Raw genomic sequence first — 17,998 nt, 5'->3', positions numbered from 1 at the left:
AACTATTGTTGCACATTATAGTGACACTAATAATGCTGCAAGATTTTGCAATGATATGTGGCACTGGAAGAATACTAATTAAGGGAACATTTTATAATGTGCCCTTTCCCAATAATATTATACAAAGCGAATGTACTTTTAAAATTATAAATATAGAGGCTAAATAAAAATAAAGGCATACTATTCTCACACATGAGTCAATGTAAAAGATCAAGATTTCTTTAGATTTCAGGTAAGATGAATCTTTTAAAATGCTTTTTTAGGGCCTCCATATGACAGGACATATGTGAAGGACTCTGAAGTAGTTTTGCTCACAGTGGGAGCTCAGAAATGCCTTTACTCCTGCTTTCCTCTACTAAGTACAATAACAAAAATGATTAAAAGCAAGAGAACTTCTGTTTTGCTACCTAGAAACCATTGATATCCTAAATAACGGTACTAAAAAATTCCTCTAAAATCAAGACTACGATTTACAATCCTCGTGGAATTCAAAGAACAAGAGAAATTACTGCAACAATAGGCTGTCTAGGGTTACAAATGCTGTCAATTTTCAGGAATGTGTTTATCGGTATAAATCATTTGGAGTTTTATACTAAATTGACTGGAGAGTTTTCTTAAAAGTTCATCTACAACCTTTTGGTATTTTACAACTTTAAATATATGTTTGTCGTATATTTTTAACTTCATTGCTAACTACTTGAAGGCAAATTCCAATCCGTGTATCACCCAGGGGAAGCACAGTTCTACGCACACAGTAGAGGCTTGATAAACACTACTGAATAAATGCAAGGAGAGGACACATTTTCATAAACTATCATACACCTAAAAAAGTTTCCATTTAATCCACTCATTATTAAATGTACTTGGTTGGTAGAATTATTACAGAAAACACCTTTATCTGAGCCATAATAATTTACAAAGATCAATGAACTATATGAGCTCTAAAGGTTTTAAAAATGCCCCAGTAATCTCTATAGTTTATGTAAGATCCTTTAGACGACAACTTTTGAAGTATGTGATGATCATATGAAATTCTAATCAACTAAAAGGAAAAAATATTATTTTGAAACAAGTATATTTTTAGAAGTGTCATGGTTTTCTTAAGAGCAAAGTAGTACACGTATTCATTTAAGAGAAAATACAAAGACCAATGTTACATAGCATGAGTGAATGGAAATTATTGCCTAATGTTACAGACCAATATTACAAAATATTTTTTAAAAAGATGAAAACACACAAATGAAGATCAAAATACTACTCTCATGCAAATCACAAGCAAACATGTTCGTATTCCTTGCATTCATGATGCAGCCTCATGTCTCTCCTCCACGGAGGGTGATTTGAGTCACTGCTCACTCTCTTTCTCATCACCAACAATGTTCTGTCATTGTCATCACTCTCACACCAGCTTTCAGAGTCCACAACAAGCTTTCTCTCTCTTTTCTTGTTTTGATCTCATTTCCCAGAGTCATAACTCAGGTCTTGACATTAACAATAATCACTTTCAAATTCTTGATTTTAAGCACTTGGTTCTCAAGCTATCACCATCTATACAAACTCACTCCATGAACCCATTATCTCCACCAATTTTTCTCTTTACCCTCTTTCATTCAGTGTTGGTTCCAATATCCATGATTATAATCACTCTCTTACATCTCTCACCTCCAAAACCCTTCCCTCTGCACCTCAGCTCAGTCCAACTCTCCACAGACTCCAAATGGACTCCAACTCGAAACAAGCTCGCTGTGCCTATCTGATGACAGCAGAAGAGAAATACCACACATTTCCAGAACCAAGCCATCAGCCTGCCTGCCACCATGTTCTTTGCCTTTCTCCTGATCTCACAGATGAAATGCCTTTGTTCCAAAAGCCATTCCCTCCACAGGTACACTGGATCCTGTTCACTCTCATCTACCTGATGACTTTTCCTCTGAAATTATTCCCCCTCTCTCAAGCATTAATTTCTCCTCATGTGGGTCATTGCCATCATAAGAATATCTCCCATTCTTAAAAAAGAACCCCTCCACCCTTCTCACCCCTTTAGCCACCACATCATTTTGACTCTTCTTTGTGATGAATGGTTATCAATCACCTTTCTTGGTTATTTGTTCAAAATATGTGACTGGAATCATCACATGTCCGACCTCTGTCCACACCTCCTCTTCTGGTAAAAGACACTCACTTACGGGAGAGGAAATGGGACTGGGTGACTCTCTTAAAGCCCCATAGGACAAGAGACTTGATAACTGTTGGAAATGAGACAGATGTGTCTGAAATACAGAAAATTACTCATAGCATGTAGCATAAAAGCATGGTTCTATTTATGTTAATATAAAAGTGTAAAATTCACCAGTTAAAAACCAATTGAGATGGGAAATTAGAATAAACAAAAAAATGAATGAACATCTTTTCATTGAGCTATCCATGGCTGTTGTGTTCAAGGACTCTAGGACTCAGCTTATAAATATCTCAGTCATGCCATACACGCTACCTGGGACATATCTCATGACTTAGGCTTTGGCACGACTTAAGTATTATTCTATGGTTATGAACTAGAATTTGTCTCTATGCAATATTAACCACCTACCTAAGAACTTAAGTTCTTCATCTCAATAACAACTTATTCCAATGAACTCTATCAGGCTTAGTGTTCTTTATATATACATTTCCTTTATTATTCTTCATTGTGCTTTGCCTATATAAGGTGCTTAATACATTTAATGAATGAGTAAATAAATTATGTAACCTAGTACATGGCAGTCAGCTCAGAATATATGCCTGCTATGACAAAAGAAAGATTTCTCTCCTGCAGAACTGATGTCCAAGGAGACAGGACTAGAGCAGTACATAAGTGTGATGCCATAAAATTTCTTACTTGAAATTCCATAGATTAATAAATAGGATTTTTGGTCAAGAAAGTTACTTCTCATTAGCACCTAACGAGGACCAGGTAAATGATATTCTTTAAGTGAACAAACTATAAACATATTGTGCATATAATTATTAAGAATCATAGAAGGTATTACTTTTTTTTTAATTTTTAGTGAGGAAGATTGGTCCTGAGCTAACATCTGTTGCCAATCTTCCTCTTTTTTTTTTTTTTGCTCAAGGAAGATTGTCGCTGAGCTAATATCTGTGCCTATCTCCCTCTACTTTATACGTGGGACGGCTGTCTCAGCATGGCTTGCTAAGCGATGCATAGGTCCACACCCAGGATCTGAACCAGATTCCCTGGCCACCAAAGTAGAGTGCACAAACTTGACCGCTATGCCATTGGGCTGGCCTGCAAAAGTGTTAACTTTTAAAGTCACTTTTTCTTAATATCAGATAATACTTTAAAAAATATATTTAACTTATCTTTAACTCCATAGATGATAGTTTATACCTGAGGAAGAGAAAGGAAGGACACATTAAGAACAATTTAGGACAAAAATTCCCCAGTGAAGGAAGAGACTAGCTGTTTGCATCTGGCCACACTGAGAAAGTCCATGGATTTCGCTGCTTGTTAACTCCTGCCTTCACATGGGCAGACACCATGCATAGGACCTGACACCCAAGCCTCTGATTCAGCTTCAAGTTGTTCTATCTCAGCTTCCCATGACAGATTTTCATTCCTCCTCACATTACTTATCTGCCACAAAGAATCTCCCTTTTGCTGCCTAAAAATGAACAATGAATCTATTTTAATTATTAGAAAAAACTCTTCACAATTAAGTTTTTATTAAATTTTCATCAAGGATTCAGAAAGGCGATGTTATTTACAGTAATATATTTTTGCTTTAAGCAGCTCTTCACTCTCTCAACTACAGACATCACTATTTCAGTGGAAGGAATAATCCCCATTATCCAAAGCCAGCTAATACTCATACTTCCGTCTAATTGTAAACACAGTGATAAACAATGCTAACAGCTTGATTGATTTCCTTCTATACTTTTCCAGAAAGTCGTAGACAGGTACAAACAAAACATATTTATTATTTAGTTTAAAAACAGGATAATATAATATTATGTCATTTCCTTTCTAAAATCCTCATGGATTTTTTTCAAAGTTTAGACATACAGCTCCAACTCCTTTTTACTAATAATTAAGTAAAAAGGATCTATCTTTTATATAAAGGATATATTAATGTTTTCAACTCCTAACCAATCAGTATTGCTCCATTTTTTACTATCCCAAATAATTTTGCAATAAATAAAATAATTTTGCAAAAAATGAGTTTTCCAGGTCACTCATTTTTATAGAAGATATGTCTAACCATGACTAGTAAAAGGCTATGGAACATTTCAAATGCCAAATCACGGAACCATATCATTTGACACAAAGACTTCAGCAATACACAATTCCATTTGGAACGAAAAAGAGTGTGAATTCCTCAAACCTTAACCCTTAGCTAGCTCACAATATATACTATTTTTTTAATGTTTGTCTACTTGGTACCCTAAAGAAAACTACATTTTCATTTTGAATTTTGTCTCTAATTAGTACATTAGGGTGAAAAAAATTTACATATATTCATTGCTTGTTCGCATCTTTCTTCTATGAATTTTCTGTTTATATTTTTTGTCTAGTTTTCCATTCTTTGTTTCTCTTTTTCTCATCAACATTAGGAAGTTTTAATATATTAATTATATTAACACTTTGTTAATCTGTGACTACTTTCTCTTGGCCTATTTTTCTACCTTTTTTTATGATGAATTTTTCCTTGCTACTATTGTTGATATTTACATCGCCAAGTGCATCAACCATTCATGTGGGATTTCTGAGTTTCCTGTCATACTTAAAAGCCTTTCCCACCTGTAGTTTATATGAATGTTTCCCCACTGTTTCTTCTAATATGTTTACAGTTTTATTTTTACAGTTACATTGCTTCCCCTTTGAGATTTATTTCTGTATATATTGTGAGTCAAGGGCTTTACTTTTCTTCCAGATGGTTAGCTAGTCATGCAAACACCATTTAAACCACTGGTTTGTATTAAACTAATATACTTTAAGTGAATCAGGTCCCTACATGTATTTGAATCTGTTCGGAACTCTCGGTTATGTTCTTAAGAGATCATTCATTCTATTTGGGGAAAGTTGGACACTACTGTGATTAGTATGCTTGGTAAGGTAAAATCTTTCTATCAAAATTTTCCTTGCAACTCTCATATCCTTATGCTTCCATATGATCTTTAAAGAGAGTTTGAGGGGCTGGCCCTGTGGCGGAGTGGTTGGGTTCGCGTGCTCCACTGCAGGCGGTACAGTGTTTCGTTGGTTCAAATCCTGGGTGTGGACATGGCACTGCTCATCAAACCACGCTGAGGCAGCATCCCACAAGCCACAACTAGAAGGACCCACAACGAAGGATATACAATTATGTACCAGGGTGCTTTGGGAGAAAAACGAAAAAATAAAAAATCTTAAAAAAAAAATGTGAGTTTGATCCAGTTTGCCAAAGAAGCAAATAATCAGCAGCAGGTTCCTAATTACAACTGCCTAAATTTTACATGATATTTTGGGAGAGAGTAATATTGTTATGCTATCAAGCTTTTCTACACAGGACCATGGCATGCTTTTTCATTTATTCTGAATTGCTTTATTATCTTTGATAAAATGTTATAGTTTTTATCAGACAGGTCTTGTAGCTTTCTTGTCAAGTTTATTCCTTGTGTTTTATATTTTGTCACTACTCTAAAGTTAGTGGCTAGCAAGGCTTCCAAATCACACCAGAATAAGAACCCATGACATGACCCAACTATAACAAGGCAGTACCTTGAGTATGGGGAGTGGCGTGGACCTTTGCTCTCCTTTTCCATCACTCCTCAAAACTAATCAGAAAACTCACGGGTGGGCTTTTGGAAGCAAACTAATAAAGCAATACAGCCTATGCCTCCACCCAATTTCCTGCTTACTGACCATTTCCACAAACTTGATTATCCAATCAATGTACTCCACTTTCCTTTGTGACCTTAGCTGGACACTTCCTGACCTGGTGGCACACTTTTGACTGACAGCATCATTGATCTCTTCTGTCAATGGATCTTCCCTCAGCTACTCTGGTGACAGCCTGACCACCCTGGTGGTTTCCCACCTTTACCTAAATCAGCCCCCGCTCATTAACCAAAACCAGTGTCCTCTAGGAACCATAGAGCCCTTCTTTCTGAGTAACTGTCCTTCATTGGCCCATTCAGACTACAGCTCTGTGGAGATGTTCCTGGAGTTACATAAATAGTGTCACTCTCACCCCAACACTGTTGCTAATTCAGCACCCCTGCATCATTTAACCCAAACACAGGATGCTCTTTCACTTAAAAAAAAAAAAGATTAATATTCTAGCAAAGGCTAAAAGAAAAAGTGAATTAAAAAAATCTTGATTTCCAGCTTTCTTCAACTATTTACCACCTTTTATTTATAAGAAGCATGCCTTTTGTGAAACAATTTTTTAAGTCTAAGACTTCAGATTTTATTTACTTATCCATTGTTATGATATTTATTTATTTATTTATTGAGGAAGATCAGCCCTGAGCTAACATATGCTGCCAATCCTCCTCTTTTTCCTGAGGAAGACTGGCCTGAGGTAACATCCGTGCCCATCTTCCTCTACTTTATACGTGGAACGCCTACCACAGCATGGCTTGCAAGTGGTGCCATGTCCACACCTGGGATCCAAACCGGCGAACCTGGGGCCGCCAAAGTGGAACATGAGCACTTAAATGCTACGCCACGGGCCGGCCCCCATTTTTAGGATAAAATAGTGTTGGAATCATTCAGACTTTAACTAGTTTTAAAGGGAAAGTTCTGAAATGCATTCTTCCAGATGCATCTCAGAAACACTGGGAAGACCAACTGCCTTGACTCAATATGATATTCATCTGCTGTCACATATACTAATTTTTTAGCCTAGTGGATCTATTTTGACAGTTTATTAGAGTTCATATTTTCTAAAGACCAATTATTTGGCTTCATGCATTCAATAGTATTAAATGTCAAGTCCATCACTGAATCTGCCAAAACTTCACCTACAGGAAATTTGACTATAAAGTCTTTTTCTTTTTCCTATGAAATATTTTTTCAAGGAAAGTTGTCTCAATCATGAATAAAAACATAGAGTTAAAAGCAATTATAATAATATTTTTAAATTAAGTTTATAATGAATACCAACATTCTGCTAGAAAAGCATGATTTTTTCCCAACATTTTAGAATCATCGTTCATCAAGAAAGAACATTTTTTGAAATGCTCCCATATACATGTCACAAAAGTGGAACATTTCTACCTGTTCTTTGACTGAGGCGAGGATGGCAGAGGTGGTTTCTGTTTCCGAGCCATCCCCATTGGAGGTGGCCAAGCCAGGGCTCAGGGAGCTGGTCTTCTCTGAGGCTGACGAAGGCTGGTCTGGGACAGGCATAGCTCCTGCAATGCAAGAGGACACGCTCAATGCCATTGACGTTGTCACCATAAAGAGATATAACTATCAGGCAACTTTAAGCAGTAAACTTGGGCAAAATGAAAATTATGAACTACAGAGAAAAAAGATGACGTAAGTATAGAAAGGAAAACAATGCAAGTAAATAGAATCATTTCTCCTATATCGACACCAGCCAGATTCTAGAATACACTCACAACTTTGTGGTTTGTCATTGAGGTAAGTAGGGGAAGAAATGATGAGTTGGAAAAGGCAAATAAAATTATAAGAGTAAAGAGACAAGTATCGAGTCTAAAAAGAAGCTAGTCAAACTACCATTTTATACATATTTTAGATACATTTATTACTTACACATTGGTATACTTTCACCTCAAAAGAAAACCTCTTGGATATTCCTCTTTAGATGGAAATCACACAAAATAAATGATCAATAACTTATAATTAAGGAAATTTCTGAATTAACATAAGAAGCTTAGTTGGTATTGTGAAATACAGTAAATAACTGGCCCACTGCACAAATACTTACCGAGTTCCTACTCTGTGACCGACAGCAAACAAAAGCTCTTTAAAGCTGGCAAGGCTCATTTGCCACAGTTTATTTTGTCTGAGTTCATTTATGAAAGAAAGGAGAGACTCAAATAATATCAGCCCAATTCATAAAGGGACACACATGTACAGGTTAAAAACAGAATTCCCAGAAGTTATTTTGTTCCATTGTATTTGTCTTTCTTGAACAAATAAGACTGAAGTATTTATTACATATATTATCTAGTAATGCTCATCAGCAGAGGAAATAATAAGTAACAGGTCAATTTTTACCAAGGTCCTATAAAATCACTACCAAAAAGGAGGCTGTGAGTAAATAAAGGTTATTTTCTTGCCTAAAGCTATCATATTCCATGTCCCTCCAGGATCTGGTGCTGTGTGAATGTTAAAAGGTATTTCCTATTATATTGTATCTGAGCATCCTGGGTCTTACACTAAGTGACATAATTTTCATAGCAGCACTTGCACTATGTCATTACCTACATTTAGTTAATAATTTAGGGATAGACAAACCCAAAAGGGAGCCATTACAGAATTTTCCTTAAAATATATGATTAAAAAAGTGGCCATCTAATTTTCCGATAGGACATTCCAACTTAGTTTTGAGTTGTTTTAAATTTTTGAAATAAGATCCTTAAAATATTATGAATAGGGAATAGAATAGCATTAGAAAAATAAATCTGTTACAAACCAAGAATATATGGGAGGGTTTGGGGAAATAATATTTGAAAGTAGAATTTGAGCAAAGAGTAAGGATCAAATTAAACATGATTTGGGAAAATGCAACCATGGCTAAAAAGTTGGAAGTATTTTAGGTGATGGATCTCAACAGGATGAAAGAAAGAGATTTAAGTAATTACAGTGGTGGGATGGGGAAGACAATAATAAAGTACATTTCTGTATTCAACTTGCTTTCATATGTGGTTTTCTTATTTGATCAAGCCTTATAATTATAAAGCTGTAGATAAACAGATCAGCAAATGTTATGCCCAGAAAAACAGGCTGAAATCATGCCCTTCTATTTAGGAGAGGTTTGAGAGATGGGGGAAGGTGGAAGGGGCAGAAAATAAGAAAAGAAAATGGCAGCTCTTATGTGCAAAGTCACCCCTGTCAGTGGAGTTCCACTCTTGATCTTGCATCTCTACCTCTATCACTGTCAGCAGCTTCCAAAAGGAACTCTCTATAAGGACAGCCTAAAGCTGAGAAAGGAGGAATCTTACACATTTAAAGTTATTATTTTAACTTCTGGGTTTTCTACATTTTATCGGGCCTGTGCAAATTCAGGCTCTGGGTCAGTATTATTATCAACATATTTTTTGATGAAGAAATTGTCTAACATAGCATAAGTAACATAAGTGAGCCTAGAACTCAGATTTTCTCCCTTTTTATTCCTATTTTAGTGTCCTTTGATGTGTCAGCCTATTTCCCACAACCTATACTGCCTCCTAAAGGCTAGTCTACACACAAATTTTTATAAAGTGTAGCTCTTAAAAGTATGACAGTAACCTGTCATAATAAAATATGGGATTTAATAGGCAATGAATCAAGTTATATCCTTAGGCACTTGACAACTTTGACCCACGCAGTATAAGGAATACTTATGTCTGTTTATCTACCACTTTCTTCTTGCAGCAATACTAGGAAAAGAAGTGAAATCTTCAAGGCTTATCCCACCATACAGAGCTACTGCTACCCATGGCAACCTTGATGCCTGAACGAAAATGACTTGGAATAATTTCCATGGCTTATACTTTTTAACATCCAGATTTAATTTAACCATTGGTCATCACGACATATGGATGGTTAAGCACCTTAGCCTCAGTTAGAGCTAATCCACTAAAAATCAGTAGTTAATCTGTGCTAAACCTGGGAAATCTGGAAAAGGCAGGGAGACAAAAAGAAAAAAACAAAGGAAGAGCAATCATCACTAATTCTGTCATCCCAAATAAGTATATTTACTTTGACTAGTATTTTGCTATAGGTTTTTCTGAAATATTTTTTTTCCTAATTTAACTCATTCTGCATAATGACTTTTAGATAATGGAATATTAATGTAACATTTTTGACTTTTTAAAAATCTTTGGCTCAGCAACATATCACGAACAAGTTCTTATGTCACCAAAAATTATTGTATAATTTAATGATGTAATGAATACTTAGTAGTCAATAATTGTATGTGACAGTTGATTGTAGTATTCAATAATTTTTAATTTACCTATCTTTTGTTCATTTTTACCCCATTTTTACATTTATGACACTTTCAAAAGCTAAGTTTCTAGAAATGTTACTGATGGAATGAGGAACTTGTGCTTGTTTTAGACTTTTGAGAGCCAAAACCAAACTATCCTGCTGCCAGGCTGGTCCAACATATCTGCCCACCAGCAGTGTCAGGAGCATGTTCCTTCCCCACGACATTAATGACACTGGCCTTTTTTTAATCCTCTCTTGCTTTTACCAACTTGATACAGAAAAATGCATCTCCTGGATTTTGTTTTTATTTGATGATTAGTACAGTGGACATTCTCCAACAGATTTCTTCATCCAACATCCAACACCTCTTTATACCATTTATACAATTACTGTGTAAGAAGTTTTTCCATATATAGTCGACTGATAATTTAAAAATACCCAAACTGCATTTTAGACAGACCCATCTGTGACATGAGAAAAAGAGACAACAAGGAAGGGAGAATAATGTCAAATTTTAGCTGGGTTCATTCTCTAGCAGAACTTACTACTAACAAGTTCTATGTCTAGAAAATACAAAACAATAAAAGCGGCTGTTCCTGGGCCCAAGTCATGCTGCTCTAAACCCTCATATGCAAGAGCTGTGTTATGAGCTAAATTGTGTCACCCTCTCCCAACTCCACCCCTGTCCTCAGTCCTCAAATCCATATGTTGAAGTCCTAACTCCTAATGTGACTATATTTGGAGCCAGGGCCTTTAGGGAGTTAATTAAAATTAAATGAGGTCATATGGTTGGGATCCTAATCTGATAGGACTGGTGTCCTTCTAAGAAAAGGAAGAGACACCAGAGCTTCTTTTCTCCACCATGTGACAACACAGAGAAGGTGGCTGCCAAGAAGAGGGTCCTTACCAGGAACCTACACTGCCAGCACCTTGATCTTGGATGTCTGGCCTCCAGATCTTGGACTTCTGGTCTCCAGAACTGTGAGGAAATAAATATCTGTTGTTTAAGCACATAGTCTGTGACATCTTGTTATGGCAGCCCAAGCAGCCTAAGACAAGCAGAATTAGATTGTTCTCAGCTTTCGTTTGTTTAATTCCCCCAGGGGGTGGGCATGGGAGGCCTGGGAACGGATGCTCGCAGGGTAGTACTATTTAGTACAGCTCTCTGTCAACACCTTCATCCGAGATGAACTACAGGTGTCAGGAAAAAGCACGTGCTACTTCAGACCAGTACACTGGGATAAACCAAAGCTTACAAAAGGATGCGCTCCATTTGTGGGAAACAAGACTGGAGAACAAAGCACTATCTTAAGAACACCCATGGTACTACCGCTTTCATAGATCATGCAGTAAGAAATCCCGAAAAATTGGCTGGAATGACAATAATAGCAAGTGTCACCCCCATATACAGAGACTCCTTTTCAATTTGAAACCTGACAACCATATGTGATAAGATTTTATGAAGTTCATATGAATATTCTAAACTTTTATTTCCCAAGCATGAGTCACTATAAATTTACATTATACTTGGTAAAGTGTTAAAATCTCATTTGCACTTTGGAAGGCCAAACTCCCTTGCTCTCAATTGAAGGGCCACATTCAATGTTACATTTTATTGACCTCCATCACACAGAAAGAAAATAAAATTCTTACTTTATATTTCAATATTCAAACTTGTTCCTTCTTTAGCCACTTGTGCCCAGGAACTGATGACTTTGATATCAAGATAACGGCCATCTTCAAAAAAATAACAGATGGACTCGTGTCATACAATCATCCAATTCAGTGACCCACCAGCATTCTTGTGCCACCATTACTTGATCTCCTTTCTGATTCAGCAACAACTTCCTTTGGCCATAACATGGTCTTTGCTCCTCTTGAGCTGCCCACCCTCAACCTGTAGCCCATGACCTCTTATCCTTTCAACTTTCCTCTCATTCTGTTATCCTAGGATCCTCACCCTCTGTTGTCACAGAGACCTATTTCTTTTTCCTTCCAGATTAGCAGGTCCCATCTGGTTCAAATTCCAGTATCTCCAAATTCCTTGCTTGCTGTGGGACTCAATAAATAGTTCATTAGCAAGACTTGCACTGTCCAGTTTGGTAGCCCCTACCAAGACTTGGCTATGAAAATTTTAATAACATTAAAAAGCCATTTCATTAGTTGCATTATTCACATTTCAAGTGCTCAATAGCCACATGTGGCCAGTGGCTACTATACTGGTGGGTGAAGACGTAGAAGATTTCCATCATTGCAGAAAGTTTTATTGATGGCCTTGATCTATATCTAATAGTCAACTCCTTGATCTAATCTTTCATCACCAGCTTTAATCCTGGGAAGTAGAGATTGTGAGAAGCAGTCAGATTATAAAGATAAACTGAAGGAAGAACAGTCAAATTGCTGATAGATTGCATGTGGTATGTGGGACAAAGAGAGAGGAATCCAGATGATTCCAGGTTCTGGAATGAGCGAGTGGCCATGAGCCAAGATGTCGACATTGTGGGTGGAACAGATTTAGGGGAGGGGAAGGTGCCCCTCCGGAGCCCTGCTCCAGACAAATGGATAACCTGAGACACCAGAGCCCACAGAGAGGTGAAACAAGGGGCATGCACTTCAGCCACCTAGTGAGGGGTCTCCTGATCGGTAAGATTCTGATAATTGGATCAGACAGATTCTTCAACAGCAGTCAGGGTCCCCTCAAGATCTAATGAGTGATGAGAAAAGCTGAAAGAAGACAGAGGATTGATTGGTTGACACTGGAAAAGCTGGCAGAGGAAAAGATCAGAATAAACCTATAAAGTGAGAGGAGCAGGAAAGGTGAACAACTGGGCTGAGACTCAGGCAGCATCGGGGTGAGCCTGGAAGCATCAAAAGGGAGGGAAACTAGGCGGAGCTACTGTGCTGGTGGGAGATCGTTGAAGAGGACTGCAAGAATTTTGGTGATGACCTTGACTTTGTTGATGATCTTGAACTTAAACTTGCTCATTTTAGAAAATAAATGACTTGGAACATTTATTATATTATTAACACATGACTTGAGACATTTTCTACAACCGTTTGTGGAATCCAAGTGGGTCAGCACACTAAGGTTGAAAGCATTACCTCACACAAATTTCCAAGTGTTCCACACCTTCCATTTCCTCTCACTGAACACTGTCCATCCCTCTCTTTGGCAAAGTCATGCACACTTGAGACTGAATGTGTAAATAATGACCCAGACGTTTACCTCCAGCTGGGACCTCACATCTGATATCCAAATTTGCTCCTATGTATTACAAATGCCTCCCTGAGAACCCCATAAATGCACCAAATTCCACATAACCTCTCATCTCTTGCCTAGACAGTCACAAGGACTTCCCAATCTGCCTCTCTTGGCTGCAACAGTGCCTCCTCCAATCAAGAATCTGCACTACTTATTGGGAAAGTCAACTTTCTTGCCATCAAACTGATTATGACACACATTTTTCCTAAATCTACTTCAGTGGATTTCAGTACCTAGAACGAGGTTTCCAAAAACTTTTTGAGACAGGAAATGCATTTTATATCATGACTCACATATTTTAACTGAAACAAAATTTCATGAAATACAAAGCCTTAACGCGTGATGTACTATATTTTTATTCTATTTTATTCAATTTCATAAAACAATGCTAGTGGTTACCCACTAAAGTGAAGGTTGCAAAACAGTCTGGAAACCACTGACATAGAGGATGAAGTACCATCTGCTCTGCATGATGCATGAGGCTGCTCTTGCCCTGGTCCACGCTCACATCTCCATTCTCAAGTCCTGTTGCTTCTCCTCTCACACCTTACACTATAGATACAAAAAGATTCCTGTAGCTCCAAATACATCTTATTGAATCAAATTTTGCACACATAGATATCTCTCCCTGCATGCTTTCATCATCTCCAAGGCTGGGTTTGGCTGTCAAAACTCTTTTCCTCTTTCATTGTCCCACACATGCATTTCTTCTTCTCTGCAGCCTTTCTGAACATTCGACAATATAAATCACTTCCTACTGTTACCTTTGTAACTTGAACCTTCCTCAAGCAATGCATTTATCACAATGAGCTATAATGATACCTCTTCTGGGATTTTTAGAATTTTTTACTGTTTTGAAATCGGGATGCTTCTTAATGTAGCTATTGGTCTCCTTTTCCTTTAAGCCATTTGCAATGAATTTTCTTTCGCTTGGAACTATGTTTTCTTTCACTTGCAAAGTATTATAAAGTCAATGATATATTACCCAACATCTTAAATTTATGGAAACACCATATATTTTACATTACCTGTCTCCTAATTAGTTCAGGAATTCTTTCAGTACAGAAACTGTCTTATTCATATTTATAACCTCAGTGCCTAGAATAGTGCCTAGTAACGAGCTGACATCATTAAATGCTTATCAAATAAGTTACAACGAAAGCATATTTATAATTCATCATCAGCCCTATTTAAAATTCTCAAGGAATTTTACACTCACAATAGTGATTGGTACACTAATAAACTATAAATCTTCCCAGGTTTAAAAAATAGAAATATTTAAATTAATGAGTTTAGGCAGTATATAATGTTAAAGTAGCCAGCCCATATATTTTTCTACTAATCACACTCTCATCTGCTTTTACAGTAGAAATATATATGGATGAAATTAATGATTATGATAAAAACAAAATAAAATTACAGAGCTCATCTTCACTAAAAAAACATATAATGACTCCCTTCTGGAATCAATAGCATCCTAACTCCCCCAGATACCACAGACATGTGTCAACAGCTGACTTTATGGGATTACTAAGCTGTAGGGACATTTCTCCTTATGCCAGAGAAACAAAGCCTGAGATTCTGCAATTACAGATCCATCATGATAACAGTATGTTGAAGAGGAATTGAAATAAGCACAATACCTTAAATTTGCACTCTCCCTGAATACGAGGGGAAGTTCTAATACCTTCTATAGTAAAGAGGCTCAGCAATAGATTGACTATTCTTTTGCCTGAAACTTCAAGGAAGTATGCTTAACACAGCTCCTAATACAGTGCTCATCACACACTGTGACTTCCCAGAACACAGTGTCACTGCCAAATGTCCCAGGTGCTGGGGTTCCCTTTCACCCAGCTTCTAAAGACTTACCACCCATCTCCTACATGGTGTCTGTGCAAGACGCTGAACAACAGCATCTAAGCTCATAAGTGAAAAATAAGCTGTCTTCCCAAATATTCTCCCCAATAATATTTTAAGTAAATATGCAGTCTTCCATTTTATAGCCTTCTACTTAATCATAGAATGACATGATAAAATGTGGTACAAAAGAAATCATGGTCTACAGCCAGTCCACAACAATTTAACTATTGTGAACTACCAACTCTGACTGTCACAATCTATTAAACAGAAAGTCCCCAAATGCTGGCCACACAGTGGCCTGCAACATGTTCTCACTTCATTGTACTTGAAAGTGTCCACTCAAATTACAGCAATTTGTCCTTCATATTGATTCCAGATATGTATCTGCCACTTCACAATTTCTCAAGATACTGGAGCTCAACCAGACTTTTGTTTGTTTGTTTTCCAGAATTGCTATCAATGAGCAGTCAAGGACAGAATCTCACACTGTAAATAAATATCTGCACTCCCTGGCCAATCTATTTAACTCATTGCAGGAGGGAAATTGTCAGTGTTTTAATCTTAACAATGGAACACAGAATTTCAATTACTCCAATTCCACTGTATTTGCTAGCACTGACTCTGAAATTTCTTAAATAAATATCTCTACTGGGCTTAAAAAAAACAAAAATAGGGGGCCGGCCCAGTGGCACAGTGGTTAAGTGCAAATGTTCTGCTTCGGCGGCCCAGGGTTCGCTGGTTCGGATCTCGGGTGCGGACATGGCACCTCTTGGCAATCCATTCTGTGGTAGGCGTCCCACATATAAACTAGAGGAAGATGGGCATGGATGTGAGCTCAGAGGCAGTCTTCCTCAGCAAAAAGAGGATGATTGGCAGCAGATGTTACCTCAGGGCTGATCTTCCTCAAAATAAACAAACAAGAAAAACCCAAAAAACAAAAATAAAACAAAAACTGAATAGAATCATAATATCTGATAGTTGCCAATATATGTTGACATTTTTTACCCACAGACAAGAAATTTTGAAGTTTTAAGTGACAATTACCTTATTACAACACACGACTTCAAGAAAAAAGTAAAGCTTTGCTTAGAGTTAAATCTAAATTATATGGGTATAAGAGGTTTTATTGTACTTGTAAAGGTCACACAGCAAAGAATCTCCCTTCATTTTTTGGATATTACACATTGGGGGTTCAAATATCCTGGTATGTGATCAATAAGTAATTTTAAATGGATGAATGACTGGATATTATGAAAAGGTGATTATCAATCCCTAACGCTAATTTTGCCAATTTGTTTTCTGTTTTTCTAGTCTCTGTTTCTTTGAGTTCAGCCTTTTTAGATCTCACATGTAAGTGATACAAAGTATTTGTCTTTGTATGACTTATTTCACTTAGCATAATGCCTTCAAGGTCCATCCATGTTGTCACAAATGGCAGGATTTCCTTCTTTCTCATGGCTAAATAATACGCCAGTGTATATATACCACAATTTCTTTATCCATTTATCCATTGACGGAGACTTGGGCTGCTTCCATATCTTGCCTACTGTGAATAATGCTGCCATGAACATAGGAGTGATGGGACTGCAGACATCCTTTGCCATCCTGTTTTCGTTTCCTTTGGATATATACCTAGAAGTGGGATTTCTGGGTCATACAGTAGTTCTATTTTTAACTTTTTGATGGATCTCCATACCGTCTTCCACACTGGCTGCATGAAATTACATTACACCAGCAATGCACAAGGGTTCCTTTTCCCCACATTCTCACCAACATTTATCATCTCTGGTCTTTTTGATGATAGCAGTCCTAAGAGGTGTGAGGTGATATGTCATTGTGGTTTTGATTTGCACTTCCCTGATGACTAGTGATGTTGTGCATCTTTTCATGTACCTGCTGGCTATTTCTATGTCTTCTTTGGAAAAAATGTCTATTCGGTGCTTCTGTACCTAAAATGGCATTTTAAACTGTAGAATACATCAGACAAAAAGCTGATTCCAACTACAAGAAACACAAGTCATGTTTAACTCTATGTCCTATTTCTCTTATAGCACTTTATCCATTGTACTGCAATTACAGAGAAAAATCTTCTGATCCTCACATGAAATGTATACGATAATGACTTATTTCATTTCATAAATCAAGAACAATGCAACTCAGAAAAAAATAAATAGCAAGTCCAGTCTCAGAAGTGAGAACTCAACGGTGGTCAAGGATTTTGACCCAAATATCTGACATCTTGTCATATAGCACTCTGATTAGACCTCAGGATTCTCAATGTTGGAACGCAATGGTTCTTTTACATTACAAATCTGATCACAAAACAAGACTTACTTTGGAATTTTAGATAAATCTTTAGATTTTCTCACTCAGACACTAAATACTCTTGAGATCCTGAAGATGGGATGTCATCTTTTTAACTTACCATGATGCCAATATCTTTTTAATGTGCTATCAAGTCAGTCTTCTTATAGAGACCAAGCTGTTCAAATCACCAAAGGCAAATTTCAGCAAAGCTGTTTGAAAAGAAATTCCTCTATATGTCTCCAGTATTGTGTGCAATGATATCATATTTTAAATCTCAGATATGAGTAAATAGGTTTGGTTATGACGATATCGTATTTCTGGTTTGAAAATGATAATATTTAACATTTTAAAATTCTTTTGTACTATTTGTCTGCATTCGTAAAAGTAATTTCTTTCACAATTATATTATTTTATGTATGGGAAAAAGT

General features: G+C 36.9%; 1 protein-coding gene across 6 annotated transcripts in view; it reads right to left on the bottom strand.

The window, feature by feature from the left end:
- CTNND2 (catenin delta 2) overlaps positions 1–17,998 on the bottom strand; it is an 888,692-nt gene that overhangs the window by 725,820 nt on the left and 144,874 nt on the right. For 4 of the 6 annotated variants that reach the window (XM_044779487.2, XM_070519864.1, XM_070519863.1 and 1 more), the window contains exon 2: positions 7,256–7,392. The exons of 1 other annotated variant lie outside the window; for it this stretch is intronic. In XM_044779487.2, the coding sequence (XP_044635422.2) occupies positions 7,256–7,392 (137 nt within the window). Of the gene's footprint in view, positions 1–7,255; positions 7,393–17,998 lie in introns of those variants that run through there. One more of the 6 variants, XM_070519866.1, reaches the window with a different exon arrangement.

The sequence above is a fragment of the Equus asinus genome, chromosome 10 (assembly GCF_041296235.1).
Source record: "Equus asinus isolate D_3611 breed Donkey chromosome 10, EquAss-T2T_v2, whole genome shotgun sequence".
In the NCBI taxonomy this organism is placed as follows: Eukaryota; Metazoa; Chordata; class Mammalia; order Perissodactyla; family Equidae; genus Equus; species Equus asinus.
This window is presented reverse-complemented; position numbering and strand designations above follow the sequence as displayed.